The sequence below is a fragment of the Oncorhynchus nerka genome, linkage group LG26, assembly GCF_034236695.1.
Source record: "Oncorhynchus nerka isolate Pitt River linkage group LG26, Oner_Uvic_2.0, whole genome shotgun sequence".
Classification (NCBI taxonomy): domain Eukaryota; kingdom Metazoa; phylum Chordata; class Actinopteri; order Salmoniformes; family Salmonidae; genus Oncorhynchus; species Oncorhynchus nerka.
Genome location: NC_088421.1, coordinates 42377853 through 42396239, shown reverse-complemented (window position 1 = coordinate 42396239; position 18387 = coordinate 42377853). Strand labels below are relative to the sequence as shown.

Genomic DNA, 18387 nt, shown 5'->3' with positions numbered 1-18387 from the left:
CTACTCTCTGTTTATTATCTATACATAGTCACTTCACCCCTACCTACATGTCCTCTCTGTTTATTATCTATGCATAGTCACTTCACCCCTACCTACATGTACCCTGCTGCTACTCTCTGTTTATTATCTATACATAGTCACTTCACCCCTACCTACATGTACCCTGCTGCTACTCTCTGTTTATTATCTATACATAGTCACTTCACCCCTACCTACATGTACTCTCTGTTTATTATCTATACATAGTCACTTCACCCCTACCTACATGTTTATTATCTATACATAGTCACTTCACCCCTACCTACATGTACCCTGCTGCTACTCTCTGTTTATTATCTATACATAGTCACTTCACCCCTACCTACATGTACTCTCTGTTTATTATCTATACATAGTCACTTCACCCCTACCTACATGTCCTCTCTGTTTATTATCTATACATAGTCACTTCACCCCTACCTACATGTACTCTCTGTTTATTATCTATGCATAGTCTTCACCCCTACCCATGTTTATTATCTATACATAGTCACTCCCTGTTTATTATCTATACATAGTCACTTCACCCCTACCTACATGTACCCTGCTGCTACTCTCTGTTTATTATCTATACATAGTCACTTCACCCCTACCTACATGTACCCTGCTGCTACTCCCTGTTTATTATCTATACATAGTCACTTCACCCCTACCTACATGTCCTCTCTGTTTATTATCTATACATAGTCACTTCACCCCTACCTACATGTACTCTCTGTTTATTATCTATGCATAGTCACTTCACCCCTACCTACATGTCCTCTCTTATTATTATCTATACATAGTCACTTCACCCCGACCTACATGTACCCTGCTGCTACTCCCTGTTTATTATCTATGCATAGTCACTTCACCCCTACCTACATGTACCCTGCTGCTACTCCCTGTTTATTATCTATACATAGTCACTTCACCCCTACCTACATGTACCCTGCTGCTACTCTCTGTTTATTATCTATACATAGTCACTTCACCCCTACCTACATGTACCCTGCTGCTACTCTCTGTTTATTATCTATACATAGTCACTTCACCCCTACCTACATGTACCCTGCTGCTACTCTCTGTTTATTATCTATACATAGTCACTTCACCCCTACCTACATGTACCCTGCTGCTACTCCCTGTTTATTATCTATACATAGTCACTTCACCCCTACCTACATGTACTCCCTGTTTATTATCTATACATAGTCACTTCACCCCTACCTACATGTACCCTGCTGCTACTCTCTGTTTATTATCTATACATAGTCACTTCACCCCTACCTACATGTACCCTGCTGCTACTCCCTGTTTATTATCTATACATAGTCACTTCACCCCTACCTACATGTACTCCCTGTTTATTATCTATACATAGTCACTTCACCCCTATCTACATGTACTCTCTGTTTATTATCTATACATAGTCACTTCACCCCTACCTACATGTACCCTGCTGCTACTCCCTGTTTATTATCTATACATAGTCACTTCACCCCTACCTACATGTACTCTCTGTTTATTATCTATACATAGTCACTTCACCCCTACCTACATGTACTCTCTGTTTATTATCTATGCATAGTCACTTCACCCCTACCTACATGTCCTCTCTGTTTATTATCTATGCATAGTCACTTCACCCCTACCTACATGTACCCTGCTGCTACTCTCTGTTTATTATCTATACATAGTCACTTCACCCCGACCTACATGTACCCTGCTGCTACTCCCTGTTTATTATCTATACATAGTCACTTCACCCCTACCTACATGTACCCTGCTGCTACTCTCTGTTTATTATCTATGCATAGTCACTTCACCCCTACCTACATGTACCCTGCTGCTACTCTCTGTTTATTATCTATACATAGTCACTTCACCCCTACCTACATGTACTCTCTGTTTATTATCTATGCATAGTCACTTCACCCCTACCTACATGTACCCTGCTGCTACTCTCTGTTTATTATCTATGCATAGTCACTTCACCCCTACCTACATGTACTCTCTGTTTATTATCTATGCATAGTCACTTCACCCCTACCTACATGTACCCTCTGTTTATTATCTATGCATAGTCACTTCACCCCTACCTACATGTACTCTCTGTTTATTATCTATGCATAGTCACTAGTCACTTCACCCCTACCTACATGTACTCTCTGTTTATTATCTATGCATAGTCACTTCACCCCTACCTACATGTCCTCTCTGTTTATTATCTATGCATAGTCACTTCACCCCTACCTACATGTCCTCTCTGTTTATTATCTATGCATAGTCACTTCACCCCTACCTACATGTCCTCTCTGTTTATTATCTATGCATAATCACTTCACCCCTACCTACATGTACAAATGACCTCAACTAACCTGTACCCCTGCACACTGACTCGGTACCGGTATGTCATTGTGTAACTTTTTATAATTATATATATTTTTTATTTAAAAAAAAAAATCCCAATCTTTATATACTGTATATATATATATATGTATATATATACATATATATATATTTTTTTTTTAATCAATTTTAATTTTTTTAATTTAGTTTATTTCGTAAATATTTTCTTGTCACGACTTCTACCGAAGTCGATGCTGCCTCTCCTTGTTCGGGCGGGGCTCAGCGGTCGACGTCACCGGTCTTCTAGCCATCATTGATCCATTTTTCATTTTCCATTGGTTTTGTCTTGTTCTCCTTCACACCTGGTTCCAATCCCATTCATTACCTGTTATGTATTTAACCCTCTGTTTCCCCTCATGTCTTTGTCAGAGATTGTTTGTTGTTATTTTCGTGTTTGTCACGTTCTGACCATCGTTCGTGTGTGTTTTCCTTGTTTTAGTGTTGGTCAGGATGTGAGCTGGGTGGGCATTCTATGTTGTGTGTCTGGTTTGTCTATTTCTATGTCTGGCCTGATATGGTTCTCAATCAGAGGCAGGTGTTAGTCATTGTCTCTGATTGGGAACCATATTTAGGTAGCCTGTTTTGTGTTGGGTTTTGTGGGTGATTGTTCCTGTCTTTGTGTTTATGGCACCAGATAGGACTGTTTCGGTTTTTTTCACGTTTCTTGTTTTGTAGATTGTTGTATTTTCATCTTTATTAAAGATGTACAAAAATAACCACGCTGCATTTTGGTCCGCCTCTCTTTCACCAGAAGAAAACCGTTACAGTGTTTTTATTGGTGCTCGTCGGGTCCTCGTACCCACTTTGTTTTGTGTATTTTTTGTATGGTTTTGGAGTTGTGTTTTACGTCATTAAACTACTCCATTTTACCAAGATAAATTCTCCTGCGTCTGACTTCCTTTCCACCTATACACACGCTTATGACATTTCTTAACTCTTCTTGAACTCCACTGTTGGTTAAGGGCTTGTCAGCATTTCATAGTAAGGTCTACACTTGTTGTTGTTGTATTCGGCGCATGTGACAAATAAATAACGTTTGATTTGATTTACAACACAAGAAGAGACGCCCTCCTTTGGAGAGAGCATGTTTGTCAGCTACTGTAATCACCAACAGATGAATTCTTCAATATGATAATGTACAGTCCTGTGTGTGTGTGTGTGAATGTATTTTGGGGAGGGAGAAGAGTCCATATACTATACTGTAGAAATCATTTTCCCCTCGTTCCCAAAGGTCCATTATAAAGAATAGACCACTAGATTGTAGATTGTGTAAATAATTAACGTTTTGTTTACAGTCAAATCAGGCATTCAAATATGTTCACATCGGAAGCATCTGAAGACTAGACTGATTAAATGGTTCAGGTGTTGATGTTTTGAAATATAGCAAACCCTGCTGAAGAGTTGGACAGAGTAAGGAGACCTGTGGGAGCTGCTAATAGAAATCAGTATGGAGTAATGGAGTTCATGTCCTCTGAAGGAGCACTGAGCTGCATAGTACGCACACACACACACACACACACACACACACACACACACACACACACACACACACACACACACACACACACACACACACACACACACACACACACACACTGCATGGCTTCTGGAGTCAGACAGGTTCCATGCTGAGAAGTGATTAGCTGTTTGAAATGTTCATATACAGTTGCTATAACAACACACACCAGTCAGCTAGATAACATGTTCATATACAGTTGCTATAACAACACACACCAAAGTCAGCTGTTTACCATGTTCATATACAGTTGCTATAACAACACACACCAAAGTTAGCCATTTCGACCACTCTTGAGAGGTGTTTGGACCCCTTCGTTCTATGGGTGGAAAAGTGTGTGACTTTGGTGGTCTCTGTGGAAACTCTCTGTCATTCACTGGCAAGTTGAGCCCGTAATTCCAGTAGAATAATTGTCTTAATAGAGCAGAATGAATCTGGTCACTGTAACTCACGTTCACGTCAAATCATTTATGGTCAATTGGAGGGACAATCTGTTCCAGAGAGAGTATAATGTACGAATTTCATGACTCTAGGTGACTGGCCATGAGGAGGAAGGTGTTGAGTTGGCCAGCAGTCCCAGAACAGCAGAAAACATTTAATAACCTGGAAGATCTGCTCTCCTCAGTATATCTCCCTCTCTGCACTGACATACTTTGAACCAAAACAGGATGCAAAGCAACAAGAAGATCCAAGACAAATAGAGGATGAGAGGACTGGGAGTAAAACTACAGGAGACCTGGACCTGAGACTTACCAGCTATCTGCTGGGACATACCTGGTCCTGAGACCTACCACCTACCTACTGGGACAAACCTGGACCTGATACCTACCATCTACCTACTGGGACAAACCTGGACCTGAGACCTACCATCTACCTACTGGGACAAACCTGGACCTGAGAGCTACCATCTACCTACTGGGACAAACCTGGACCTGAGACCTACCATCTACCTACTGGGACAAACCTGGACCTGAGACCTACCATCTACCTACTGGGACATATCTGGACCTGAGACCTACCATCTACGTACTGGGACATATCTGGACCTGAGACCTACCATCTACCAGCTACCTACTGGGACAAACCTGGACCTGAGACCTACCATCTACCTACTGGGACAAACCTGGACCTGAGACCTACCATCTACCTACTGGGACATATCTGGACCTGAGACCTACCATCTACCTACTGGGACATATCTGGACCTGAGACCTACCATCTACCAGCTACCTACTGGGACAAACCTGGTCCTGAGACCTACCATCTACCTACTGGGACATATCTGGACCTGAGACCTACCATCTACCTACTGGGACATATCTGAACCTGAGACCTACCATCTACCAGCTACCTACTGGGACAAACCTGGACCTGAGACCTACCATCTACCTACTGGGACAAACCTGGACCTGAGACCTACCATCTACCTACTGGGACATATCTGGTCCTGAGACCTACCATCTACCTACTGGGACAAACCTGGTCCTGAGACCTACCATCTACCTACTGGGACATATCTGGACCTGAGACCTACCATCTACCAGCTACCTACTGGGACAAACCTGGACCTGAGACCTACCATCTACCTACTGGGACAAACCTGGTCCTGAGACCTACCAGCTACCTTCTGGGACAAACCTGGACCTGAGACCTACCAGCGACCTACTGGGACAAACCTGGACCTGAGAGCTACCAGCTACCTACTGGGACAAACCTGGACCTGAGACCTACCATCTACCTACTGGGACAAACCTGGACCTGAGACCTACCATCTACCTACTGGGACAAACCTGGACCTGAGAGCTACCATCTACCTACTGGGACAAACCTGGACCTGAGACCTACCATCTACCCACTGGGACAAACCTGGACCTGAGACCTACCAGCTACCTACTGGGACAAACCTGGCCTTGGAGCCTGGAGGTGTCAACTCTGAGGTGATGGATGACTGGATCTCAGAGATGGACTGCAGCACTTCAAATACAAAGCTACTCCTGATTGCGATATAAACATGCTTCTGAATACATTAAATACATGAATACATTGCAGCCCTAGATTGGTGTTGTGCGATTGACAGTGTTAAAAATGTGTAACCACTGATTGACAGTGTTAAAAATGTGTAACCACTGATTGACAGTGTTCACAATGTGTAACCACTGATTGACAGTGTTAAAAATGTGTAACCACTAATTGACAGTGTTCACAATGTGTAACCACTGATTGACAGTGTTCACAACAGAGATAAAGTAGATTTGTAAATACTGTGTTGTTGACTGACTGATTATTGAAGCAGAACAACAGAATACCTCTGAACAACTCCTGTGGAGGCCATCTACATTCACGACAAGCTGTTAGGTTAGCACTGCTGCCCCCTGCAGGTGATATGAAGGAAGTGTTACTTCAATTGTACTACTGAAACTGATCACTATCAGTCCTCCAACAGGCCAGGTGGAAGTTCATAGACTTCACATACAGCATCATAACAATTACTGTCATACACTCTTATACTCTCTAGATCTCTATTATCCAGACGAGCTATCTTTTGGGACTGAATCCAAGGTAGCCTAGTGGTTAGAGCCAGTAACTGAAGGGTTGCTGGATCGAATCCCCGAGCTGACAAGGTAAAAATCTGTCGTTTTGCCCCTGAACAAGGCAGTTAACCTACTGATATAATTTCTAGAGAATACTTTTTATTATGGGCTGGCATATCTAACCATGCACAGAGCTTCATAAATGGCACAACACGCACGCACAGGCACGCACGCACGCACGCATTCACACACACACACACACACACACACACACACACACACACACACACACACACACCGGTTTAAGATTGTGACATTTTATAGTTTATACGTTTTATAAGAGATTCACAATTTCTGCCAAAGTATATTTTAAAAGAGACAAGGTATTAGAGGTATTTTATTGTGTAGAGAGACAAATAGAGCACATCCCTGACCATACTGTGATAAAATAAAACCTTTCCTCCTCCTTACCCTACAGATCCTTAACGAGCTGGAATTGCTTTTTGTTGTGTCCAGGGGTGGAATTAAAAAGTTATTCTGGAAACTCAGCACTGTAATATAAATAACCATGGGAACTCAACTAAAATAATATTTAGTGTCTAAATGGGGCTTTGGGATATTGGTTTCCATGCGTTCCCTCCATTTGCACCCCTGGTTGTGTCTAAAGGTTGCTATTGTTTTCACTTCATTATTTTTGAATGAATTATATCTACCATAGAGACACTCATTGGCTAAAACACACAACATGCTCACAACATTCTCACAATTCTGTATTATGATGTAATTCCACAGTCTCATCACATGGCTGTTGTGGATCAAAGTGGGATCTGTTCCCTGAGCATCTCTTCTTCCTGTAACACTCAGGAGAAGTTGGCCTGAGTAGACACTGATCTTGGGTCAGTTTGGCATTTTCCCCACTAATGGTTAAGGTTAGGATTGGGGAAGGTAAGCTGATCTTAGATCTGTACCTAAGGGAAACTTCACCCTGGAGTGTAACAGTCATTGAGGCGTGATCTGATTACTTCTTAATCGCCTGCACTGTGACTCTCACATGATGCTGCAAAGAATCCCTGGGAGCCCTGGACTATATTCATTAGGAACCAAACAAAAGCAACGGTCCAAAACAGGGAGTGTTCTACATGAATTTGACCAATAAGAAACTCTCGTTCTGTTACAAGTTATTTTGCTACAGTGTAGATGAATGAATACACTTCTGTCTGCTGGAACTCTGAGCTAACTACACACCCACCCACCACACTGCATAGAGCTGTGTTGATCTGGCTTCCACCACCTCAACTCTCTCCCTTTCTCCTCAGACAGTCTCCTCTCCTCTCCTCTAGACTCGTAAACTGACCGGAAGACGGGGAGAACCGCCTCTCACACACTGATTAGCTGAGGACAAGGGGAGAATCGTCCATCACACATTGATTCGTTGAGAGGACAGAGGAGGAATAGTTTCTGAGAGGACAGGAGAATAATATTTTCTGAAAGAACAAGGGAGGAATAGTTTCTGAGAGGACAGGAGAAGAATAGTTTCTGAAAGAACAAGGGAGGAATAGTTTCTGAGAGGACAGGGGAAGAACCGTTTCCTGGCAGCTAGGAAGATGAGGAGGTTGCAGTCCATGAGATGGTTTAGTTTTCCCTGGTTGAGGAGAGAGACCTCACAGACTGAGACCAGCCCACTCATACCAAAGGTACAGTAACTGTATATCTGTCTGACAACCTGTATGCTGTTAGTAATGTACTCACTGTACATACTTTTGAATAGAGTTTACAGTCCCCTCAACGTTGCAAGCATAGACAAATAATTGAATAAAAGGACTTGCAACCTTTAACCCTGTCAATTTGACTGGTAAAGTAATGCGTAAACTCCAATGGCTACCAGTCCACCCGTTATGCAATTCTTGACTTGGATGGCGAGACCCTTTCTATAGATTCTAATTCTATGGTTGCAAGTAGGCTAAACCTAAAGACTCCGACCAGTACAGACTGAACTTGATGAGTTGTTTTTGTCTCAGTGAAATCTCATTGTTTATTGTCTGTCCTGTTTCCTCTTTGAAGACAGACACAGATAGAGAGTTGTCAGGAGTCCTCCAGGGGACTGACGAGAGCAGCACAGAAGAACAGGCACCAGAACCAGGACCGAATGATGGACCTGGGAACCAGGGTAGAACCAGGGAGGTAAAACCCAGAGCCCGTAGCAGGCCCTTCTCCCTGAGAGACTGCCTTCTCAAGTACCTCCTGTTCTTCAGCAACCTCCTCTTCACGGTGCTAGGCCTGGTGGTCCTGGCCCTGGGACTGTGGGGCCTCATCAACAAGGAATCCTTCGCTCAGGAGAAAATAGGACAGATCAGCACCGACCCCATGCTGGTGTTTGTGGTGCTGGGCTTGGTGCTGTCTACCCTCTGCCTGTCAGGCTGTGTGGGGGCTCTGAGAGAGAACTGCTGCCTGCTCCAGGTCTTCTCAGCCACCGTGCTGGTCCTGGTAGCAGCCCAGGTCTTAGCGGCCATTGTGGCCTACAGCCTGCAGGGACAGATAGAGGGATACCTGAGGTCAGGTATGCTGGCTGCCATGGTACGTTACCAGGATGACCTGGACCTGAGATTCATCACAGATGAGATCCAGATAGGACTGCAGTGCTGCGGGGCCGACACCTACAGAGACTGGGAGGTCAACATGTGAGTGAGATGTGACTGACCAGACCATTGACATGATGACTTGATGGACATGATGGACATGGTCCATTGACTGACACACAGCCTTGTGAACTGATGTCTGTCAATGTGGGTTGTTACTATAAATTTTGATAGTTTTGTTAGTTATGAGCAGGTCTTTCTTGTAAAATAGAGTTCACCTCAGAGAATAACATGTATGAACAAAGATAAATTAAAATGTATAAAATATAAATCTGTCAAAGATGATATGTTACATAACTGGGGTTATTGCTTTTATGTCACATAACATTATCCAAGCAGCCAATTGAATTGCTTCTCCCCTCCTATGTCCTCTTCATCCCAGGTACTATAACTGCTCTGCCCCGGGGGTGCTGTCCTGTGGGGTCCCTGCTACCTGCTGTGTGGACCCCCTGGAGAACGGCACGGTGTGGAACTCCCAGTGTGGAGTAGGATCCCAGCAGCTGGATGAGTTCTCTGCTCAGAGCGTCATCTTCCTGGGGGGCTGTCTGGGGGCATGTCCCGCTGGATAGAGCAGCACACAGGCCTGATAGGATCCGTGGGTATCGTCCTACTGGTGGTTCAGATCATCACTCTGTTCATCACCACACGACTGATGGATAACATCCAGTGCAGTAAAGCTACAACATAATAACATCTAGTGGAGTAAAGCTACAAGATAACATCATCTAGTGGAGTAAAGCTACAAGTTAATAAGACCCAGTGGAGTAAAGCTACAACATAATAACATCTAGTGGAGTAAAGCTACAAGTTAATAAGACCCAGTGGAGTAAAGCTACAAGATAATAACATCTAGTGGAGTAAAGCTACAAGTTAATAAGACCCAGTGGAGTAAAGCTACATGATAACATCTAGTGGAGTAAAGCTACAACATAATAACATCTAGTGGAGTAAAGCTACAAGATAATCACATATAGTGGAGTAAAGCTACATGATAACATCCATGATGCTAGCTGGACTCGTATTATCACTATGGACAAAAACTGTAACCATGGAAATGTATTATGATTATTACACAGTAAATGTCCTGGCTATCGTGTTAGTGGAACACTACAATGTATTGGCTATCGTGTTAGTGGAACACTACAATGTATTGGCTAGCGTGTATGTATTGGCTATCGTGTTAGTGGAACACTACAATGTAATGGCTATCGTGTTAGTGGAACACTACAATGTATTGGCTAGCGTGTTAGTGGAACACTACAATGTATTGGCTAGCGTGTTAGTGGAACACTACAATGTATTGGCTAGCGTGTTAGTGGAACACTACAATGTATTGGCTATGTATTGGTGTTAGTGGAACACTACAATGTATTGGCTAGCGTGTATGTATGGCTAGCGTGTTAGTGGAACACTACAATGTATTGGCTATGTACTGGCTGTGTTAGTGGAACACTACAATGTATTGGCTAGCGTGTTAGTGGAACACTACAATGTATTGGCTAGCGTGTTAGTGGAACACTACAATGTATTGGCTAGCGTGTTAGTGGAACACTACAATGTATTGGCTAGCGTGTATGTATGTATTGGCTAGCGTGTTAGTGGAACACTACAATGTATTGGCTAGCGTGTATGTACTGGCTAGCGTGTTAGTGGAACACTACAATGTATTGGCTAGCGTGTTAGTGGAACACTAAAATGTATTGGCTAGCGTGTTAGTGGAACACTACAATGTATTGGCTAGCGTGTTAGTGGAACACTACAATGTATTAGCTAGCGTGTTACTGGAACACTACAATGTATTGGCTAGCGTGTGTGTTGTAATAGTGCAATAGAGCAGTGTTCAGTTAGGATTCAGTTAGGAATTCAACATGAAATTCCATCCAGGACTACGTTGGAAACAAGTTGAATCTATTTAACATGTTGGTCCCTTGTTGTATTGTTGTTAAAGACAGGAAGCTGTAATAGTCTAGAATGTGTCGGCCAACAGAGAGATCTTATCAGTACCAAGACCATCCATCCCTGGAATATCACCTCCAAACCCGAGGAAAACAATCAACATCACTTTGTTATTATAGAACATTATTAGAACGACCAGATCATCTTGTCACTGTTGAGGTTGTATGGCTGAACAGGAATTGTATCACACTGTATATTCAAATCATTACTCTAATCATTATTTCTCCACCAGTGGTGGCTAGTGGGCAGAGATATCAGAGGATCAGCTCATTGTAATCAACTACATTTCAGCCATTAGAATAGGCCTGTACTCCTATATCTTCACCCAGCAGCCTCCTCTGTTCTCTAACCACAAAAGCATTGAGTACCACCGAATTACCTTGTATAGAAATCAAATGAAAAGTGCTGGAGTCAGGTCTAGTGGTAACACTGCTGACTGGAATAGTGCTGGAGTCAGGTCTAGTGGTAACACTGCTGACTGTAATAGTGCTGGGGTCAGGTCTATTGATAACACTGCTGACTGGAATAGTGCTGGAGTCCGGTCTAGTGGTAACACTGCTGACTGGAATAGTGCTGGGGTCAGGTCTATTGATAACACTGCTGACTGGAATAGTGCTGGGGTCAGGTCTATTGATAACACTGCTGACTGGAATAGTGCTGGAGTCCGGTCTAGTGGTAACACTGCTGACTAGAATCGTGCTGGAGTCAGGTCTAGTGGTAACACTGCTGACTGGAATAGTGCTGGGGTCAGGTCTATTGATAACACTGCTGACTGGAATAGTGCTGGAGTCCGGTCTAGTGGTAACACTGCTGACTAGAATAGTGCTGGAGTCAGGTCTAGTGGTAACACTGCTGACTAGAATAGTGCTGGAGTCAGGTCTAGTGGTAACACTGCTGACTAGAATAGTGCTGGACTCAGGTCTAGTGGTAACACTGCTGACTAGAATAGTGCTGGAGTCAGGTCTAGTGGTAACACTGCTGACTCCAGATCACACACAGACCCACTGGAGATGGGGTTACTAATCCTGCCTCAGCCCCTACTCTCTGTCACCCTCTCTACCTTACCACTGTCACTGACCTTAAACAATACAATATGAAAAAATCTATATGTAAAATCTATAAATAAATCAGAGATAAAATTAGAAATACATTTGGAAATGTTTAGAAATCTTTATTTTAGAACTAAATCAAATGAATAGTGATTCATCCAATGACCCCCCTCTTTATGGGCTTGCTTTTAAACTGTAGAGTATAACTGTCACGCCCTGACCTTAGAGAGACGTTTTGTTGCTCTATTTGGTTAGGTCAGGGTGTGATTTGGGGTGGGCATTCTATGTTGTATATTTCTTGGTTTTTGGCCGACTATGGTTCCCAATCAGAGGCAGCTGTCTATCATTGTCTCTGATTGGGAATCATACTTAGGCAGCCCTTTTTCCCACTTTCAGGTGTGGGATCTTGTTTTGGTATAGTTGCCTTGTGCACTGCAATAATGCACGTTCATTATATTCTTTGTTGTTTTTGTTGTAAGTTTCACTATTAAAGAATGTGGAACTCTACGCACACTGCGCCTTGGTCCGATCCTTTCAAGGAACCTAACAGTAACTCTGTTTGAACTTGGGGGGCCCCTTGGTTGGGGAGCGAGGACAGGTGGCTGATGGTTCCCAGGTTATTCATGGTTCTGTTGGTCTGTGTGGGGACACTGGGTCTGTAGACTGTCTGTCTGTGGTGGTTTCTGGTTTGGTTACACTGATGGAATGTAGACGAGATGTCAGGTATCTTGTATAGTTTGAATAAATATCTATGGCGCTTAATATAATTCATTTGGATGAGATGGGGCATCTCAAGAGATCTAATCTGAAAAATGTCAAATAAATAACTAAATATAATCCCTCTCATAGCCCTTTAAACTGTTCTAAACTAGTCACTCTTACCTCCACTGAATCATATATTAGTGTCACAGACATATAACCCCCCCCACACACAGTTCTGAGAGGAGATAAAATAACCTCTACATTTACATGAAGCTATAAATAAGGAGAGGAGGGGAAGCAGGTGTTCTGGGGAACAACACATCACTGCCTGTAACTCAGTGTCAGAACACGTTCCTGGTGATTGACTCTGATAACTAGAGATAGTAGACATGAAACTATCAGCTGGTCTTTGGGTGGGACTGAACCCAGTGGTCACAGACAGCTGTTCCTGTTGTAAAGTACATGTAGATCTTTCCTCAGTCATTATTGGTGGTCCTACGTCCTCCTCTGGTGGACTTTAACTGACCTGGAGCTTCTATTCTGATCACTGATGCAGAATGTGAAACACAGAATGTGAAACACAACATGACATGACTCTATATGTTGGACCAATCCTAACTTCCACTTATGATACTTCAGAATTTTGGCAATGAGGCCCTTTATATACTTCCCCAGAGTCAGATGGACTTGTTCATACCATTTGTTTGTCTCTGTGTCCAGTTTGAAGGAAGTTAAGAGTTAGTTTAGTCAGTCAATGTTAACTAGTGTTTCCCATAGACTTCCAGTCATTGTTCTATCTTCATCTGACTCTGGGGAAGTAGATAAAGGACCTCACTGAATGTTTACTTAGTCATGGACTGATGTCAGTGGGAGACTAAGTGAAGGTCAGACCTGTACAGTTGTAATTTAATGCTGAAATGATTCTGAGTACAACATCTAATGTTAATACTAGAGAACAGTTTAAAACCATGTAATAATGACATCTTCAAACTCTCTAAACATTGACCTGGAGGCCGTGGTTCTAGTCTGATATACCTGTCACGTTGGTATAAAGGGATTGGGAGACAGGTGCAGGAATGTGTAATAGTTTTTAAAATTCCTACCCAAATGACAGCGTGCCATGTACAGGCACGGGGACGAAGACCAAACAAACACCTATACAAAACCCAGGGTACAAACACTTGTTCTTTAGAATGTTCTTTATTGAATATCCACAATACAGCAAAGCTCTAACTATTCCTTTATCATTAGTAATTCAACTCATTTCACAATAGTAGAGAGATCTAGTCATCATGACAGTATTTCAGATGTTATGTTCTAGAGAACATGATGCTGGTACAGTGAATGCATCAATAGTAACTTGTGATGACAAACAGCCCTCAACAACTATTTGACATTACATTGGTTATGGTCATACTGCATTCAGACTTCAGCCCAATATCATCCATGTTGTTAGGATTTTAACTTCTATATTTAACAGCAAAGCAAAGATCAAAACATCACTTAACAGTTCTAATGAAATAACAGCTGCACTCATTCTGAAGCATTAACAAACTACCAGTTGTATTGATTGTCTGAAACTATTGATTTACAGACTACAACTAGTCTTTCTGATCTCTTTCTCAGAGAATGTTGACCCCAACGACACTTTACATGTGAACACCACGTCCCTGTCCCAGTCTGCAGTCTGAATGGTCAGATAGCTGCTGATCCTGAAGGTGTTGTCTGGTTGCTGCTCAGCAGGGCTGGTAGAAACATCTTCTGTCACTGATTCACCACTAGACATCCAGCTGACATCTGCCAACCCCTTGGATCTCTGAGACAGGTCACTAGTCAGACACACCAGTGTTGCTCTGCTGGACTTGAGGTCTTCAGTGGATGGAGGGAACAGAGTCACAGCAGGTGTAGCCAGATCTCCATCTGTAGAAAGTAGTCAACGGATGGGAGGAGAACAAAACACAATGGATACCAGTTTATATTTCAGTACATGTGGGTATCATTACCAAAACACCTGCATTAAGAGGAAACGGATGGGATGAGAACAAAACACAATGGATACCAGTTTATATTTCAGTACATGTGGGTATCATTACCAAAACACCTGCATTAAGAGGAAACGGATGGGATGAGAACAAAACACAATGGATAAGTTTATATTTCAGTACATGTGGGTATCATTACGGCATTAAGAGGAAACGGATGGGATGAGAACAAAACACAATGGATAAGTTTATATTTCAGTACATGTGGGTATCATTACCAAAACACCTGCATTAAGAGGAAACGGATGCAGTAATTAAATAGAGAACTGCTCTTCATGATGTTTACAATGATACTGATAGAAGGAAACATACGGTGTTTAGGTTTTAAAATGAGAGACAGAGCAATTTATTAATACATTACACAGCTCTGGAAGACTAAAAGGCTAAAAGATGAACGAAATGTGGACATTTTAAATGTAAAATTCAAATAATTCACAAGCAAATGGGATTTAAAAAATATATATAAATATTTGTCTAAGATATTGAGCTGGATGAAATTTCTGGAGATGAAAGATCTCCTTTATATTGAGTTATATAGACAACAGAAACACAAGATATTCATGATTAAACACTTTGAGATGAAAGATCTCCTTTACATTGAGTTATACAGACAACAGAAACACAAGATATTCATGATTAAACACTTTGAGATGAAAGATCTCCTTTACATTGAGTTATACAGACAACAGAAACACAAGATATTCATGATTAAACACTTTGAGATGAAAGATCTCCTTTACATTGAGTTATACAGACAACAGAAACACAAGATATTCATGATTACACATGAACAGAGCAGACCAACCAGAGACATTAACACAGTCATCAAACTGTTTCATAAGTCTACAAACATAGGAGACAGGATTAAAGCAGGTGCAAAATATTAAATCAGTGAATATAAATTACATTTGATTAAATAAATATTTAAAATATATATATATATATATATATATATATATATATATATATATATATCTGACCAACAGTATATTAGCAACAAGACCTATTCTGTAGATTAAAACATTAGAAGGGGACTCACCAGTAACAATGAGCTTGGTTCCTGGTCCGAATACCACAGTGATTCAGTTTGTATACACGGCCGTACAATAACCTCCCCACTCTCTACTGAGAGGACAGAACTGAGGACAGGAACTGAAAACTGATCCCATTCAGACAGAGCTTCATTCTCTCTACTGAGAGGACAGGAACTGAAACATCCCATCCAGACAGAGCTTCACTCTCTCTACTGAGAGGACAGGAACTGAAACATCCCATCCAGACAGAGATTCACTCTCTCTACTGAGAGGACAGGAACTGAAACATCCCATTCAGACAGAGCTTCACTCTCTCTACTGAGAGGACAGGAACTGAAACATCCCATCCAGACAGAGGAACTTCACTCTCTCTACTGAGAGGACAGGAACTGAAACATCCCCATTCCAGACAGAGCTTCACTCTCTCTACTGAGAGGACAGGAACTGAAACATCCCATCCAGACAGAGCTTCACTCTCTCTACTGAGAGGACAGGAACTGAAACATCCCATTCAGACAGAGCTTCACTCTCTCTACTGAGAGGACAGGAACTGAAACATCCCATTCAGACAGAGCTTCACTCTCTCTACTGAGAGGACAGGAACTGAAACATCCCATTCAGACAGAGCTTCACTCTCTCTACTGAGAGGACAGGAACTGAAACATCCCATTCAGACAGAGCTTCACTCTCCTACTGAGAGGACAGGAACTGAAACATCCCATTCAGACAGAGCTTTACTCTCTCTACTGAGAGGACAGGAACTGAAACATCCCATTCAGACAGAGCTTCACTCTCCCTACTGAGAGGACAGGAACTGAACCATCCCATTCAGACAGAGCTTCACTCTCTCTACTGAGAGGACAGGAACTGAACCATCCCATTCAGACAGAGCTTCACTCTCACTACTGAGAGGACAGGAACTGTACCATCCCATTCAGACAGAGCTTCACTCATTCTACTGAGAGGACAGGAACTGAAACATCCCATTCAGACTGAGCTTCACTCTCACTACAAAACATCTCAGGCTTTTCTAGAGTTTCTCTCTATGAAGTAACAGTATATTGTATAGCATCATATTCTGCTGTTGGTGTCTGGTCCTTTTAAATCCATCAGTTAAAGCAATATCCATATGATGCAGTCTTCACTTGATGATGATATGATGATGATGATGATTACATCAAGAATGGATAAATCTCTTTTCACAATCGTTTTATAATCTTGTTGACATGGTTCTTCCATTTCCAGGTCTCCCATTGTGTTATGTATATAGTGTTATACTAATCACTGATCAACTGCTGTTTCTTAGAGTTCACCCCTCTACCATGAAGCAGAAGTGAGTGTATTTGGGGAGGAGGTTTTTGTCATAGTGTATGTCATTGTGATGCCCACTCGCCAACATAGTAGTCTTTTGTTTTACAGTAATACACTGCTGAGTCTTCCTCCTCCACATTGTTAATAATCAAACTATAATCAGATATAGACTGATGATTAGATGTGAATTTAGGAGAGGAGAAACCAGAACCATATTTTACAGAGGTCCAATTGTAGTAGTACCACTGTAAAACATACTGAGGAACTCCTCCTGGAACCTGTTTATACCAATGAGCACTATTATCAACAGTCCCCAGGTTACAGTCCAGAGAGGCCGTCTCTCCTTTCCTCACCGTCACAACAGGAGGCTTCTGTGTCACCACAGTCACACCACTGACACCTGGGAAATAAGAAGATGACATGAAGTTAAGAGAAACATACAGACTCATTATTAATAAACCAGGAAGTAAAACCTCCAGGAAGTCAGACTCCTTACATGTTAGAGCAGTGATGAGAGTGCAGAGTGTCCCCAGCATGTTGTCAGTGTGAGGTGTGAACGGCCCTTACTGTCCAGCTGAGAGATGAGCAGGGTTGGAGTGTGAGGAGAGGAGAGGCTGCAGGACCCACCTATAAGGAGACAGACATGGGGGACCAGAGGGAGGGGCCTCTACAGTTAACCAATCACCAAGCCAGGGAGGACCAGAGGGAGGGGCCTCTACAGTTAACCAATCACCAAGCCAGGGAGGACCAGAGGGAGGGGCCTCTACAATCACTAGCTACTCTCATAGTTGATTGACATGTCTGGGGGTTAACAGACTTCCACAATTCTAATAATACTATTATAATTATTAATCTTTACTGTAAACACACTGACCTACAAGTCACTGTGAATGTGTCCCAACTATTTAACTAAAGGGCCAGTATGATAAACTAACTCAAATCTATTTGTTCTGCTTTTGACTCTGCACCATCCTCTACACTCATCACAGCTTCATTATATAATGCATTGTATTTATATCCTCCATTATATAATCCATGATGTTTATAACCTCCATTATATAATCCATGATGTTCATATTAATCACCACATATCCTCTACCCTCCTCCATTATATAATCCATGATGTTTATATTAATCACTATCCACCCTCCTCCATTATATAATCCATGATGTTTATATT

General features: G+C 42.1%; 2 protein-coding genes across 2 annotated transcripts; one reads left to right on the top strand and one right to left on the bottom strand.

Moving 5' to 3' along the window:
- Positions 1 to 7760: 7760 nt before the first annotated feature.
- On the top strand, positions 7761 to 10241 carry LOC115117062 (tetraspanin-10-like). The gene is given in 4 exon segments (XM_029645504.2): positions 7761 to 8171; positions 8539 to 9155; positions 9496 to 9656; positions 9659 to 10241. Coding segments are annotated over 4 exon segments (1011 nt in total). The 5' UTR covers positions 7761 to 8081; the 3' UTR covers positions 9802 to 10241.
- A 3760-nt stretch (positions 10242 to 14001) lies between these two features.
- Positions 14002 to 17820, bottom strand: LOC135564745 (immunoglobulin lambda-1 light chain-like). The gene is made up of 4 exons (XM_065010736.1): positions 17704 to 17820; positions 17280 to 17607; positions 15902 to 15933; positions 14002 to 14740 (listed from the first exon to the last, which is right to left on the bottom strand). Exons 1-4 carry the CDS (start codon positions 17741 to 17743, stop codon positions 14409 to 14411), a joined length of 732 nt encoding a protein of 243 aa, XP_064866808.1. The 5' UTR covers positions 17744 to 17820; the 3' UTR covers positions 14002 to 14408.
- Positions 17821 to 18387: the final 567 nt, after the last annotated feature.

Coding starts and splice junctions, on each gene's coding strand:
- LOC135564745 (XM_065010736.1), bottom strand. CDS start 17,743: ATGCTGGGGACACTCTGCACTCTCATCACTGCTCTAACAT. Junction 17,608..17,703: donor TCTCATCACTGCTCTAACAT/GTAAGGAGTCTG, acceptor CTTATTTCCCAG/GTGTCAGTGGTGTGACTGTG. Junction 15,934..17,279: donor TACTATGTTGGCGAGTGGGC/ATCACAATGACA, acceptor AATCACTGTGGT/ATTCGGACCAGGAACCAAGC.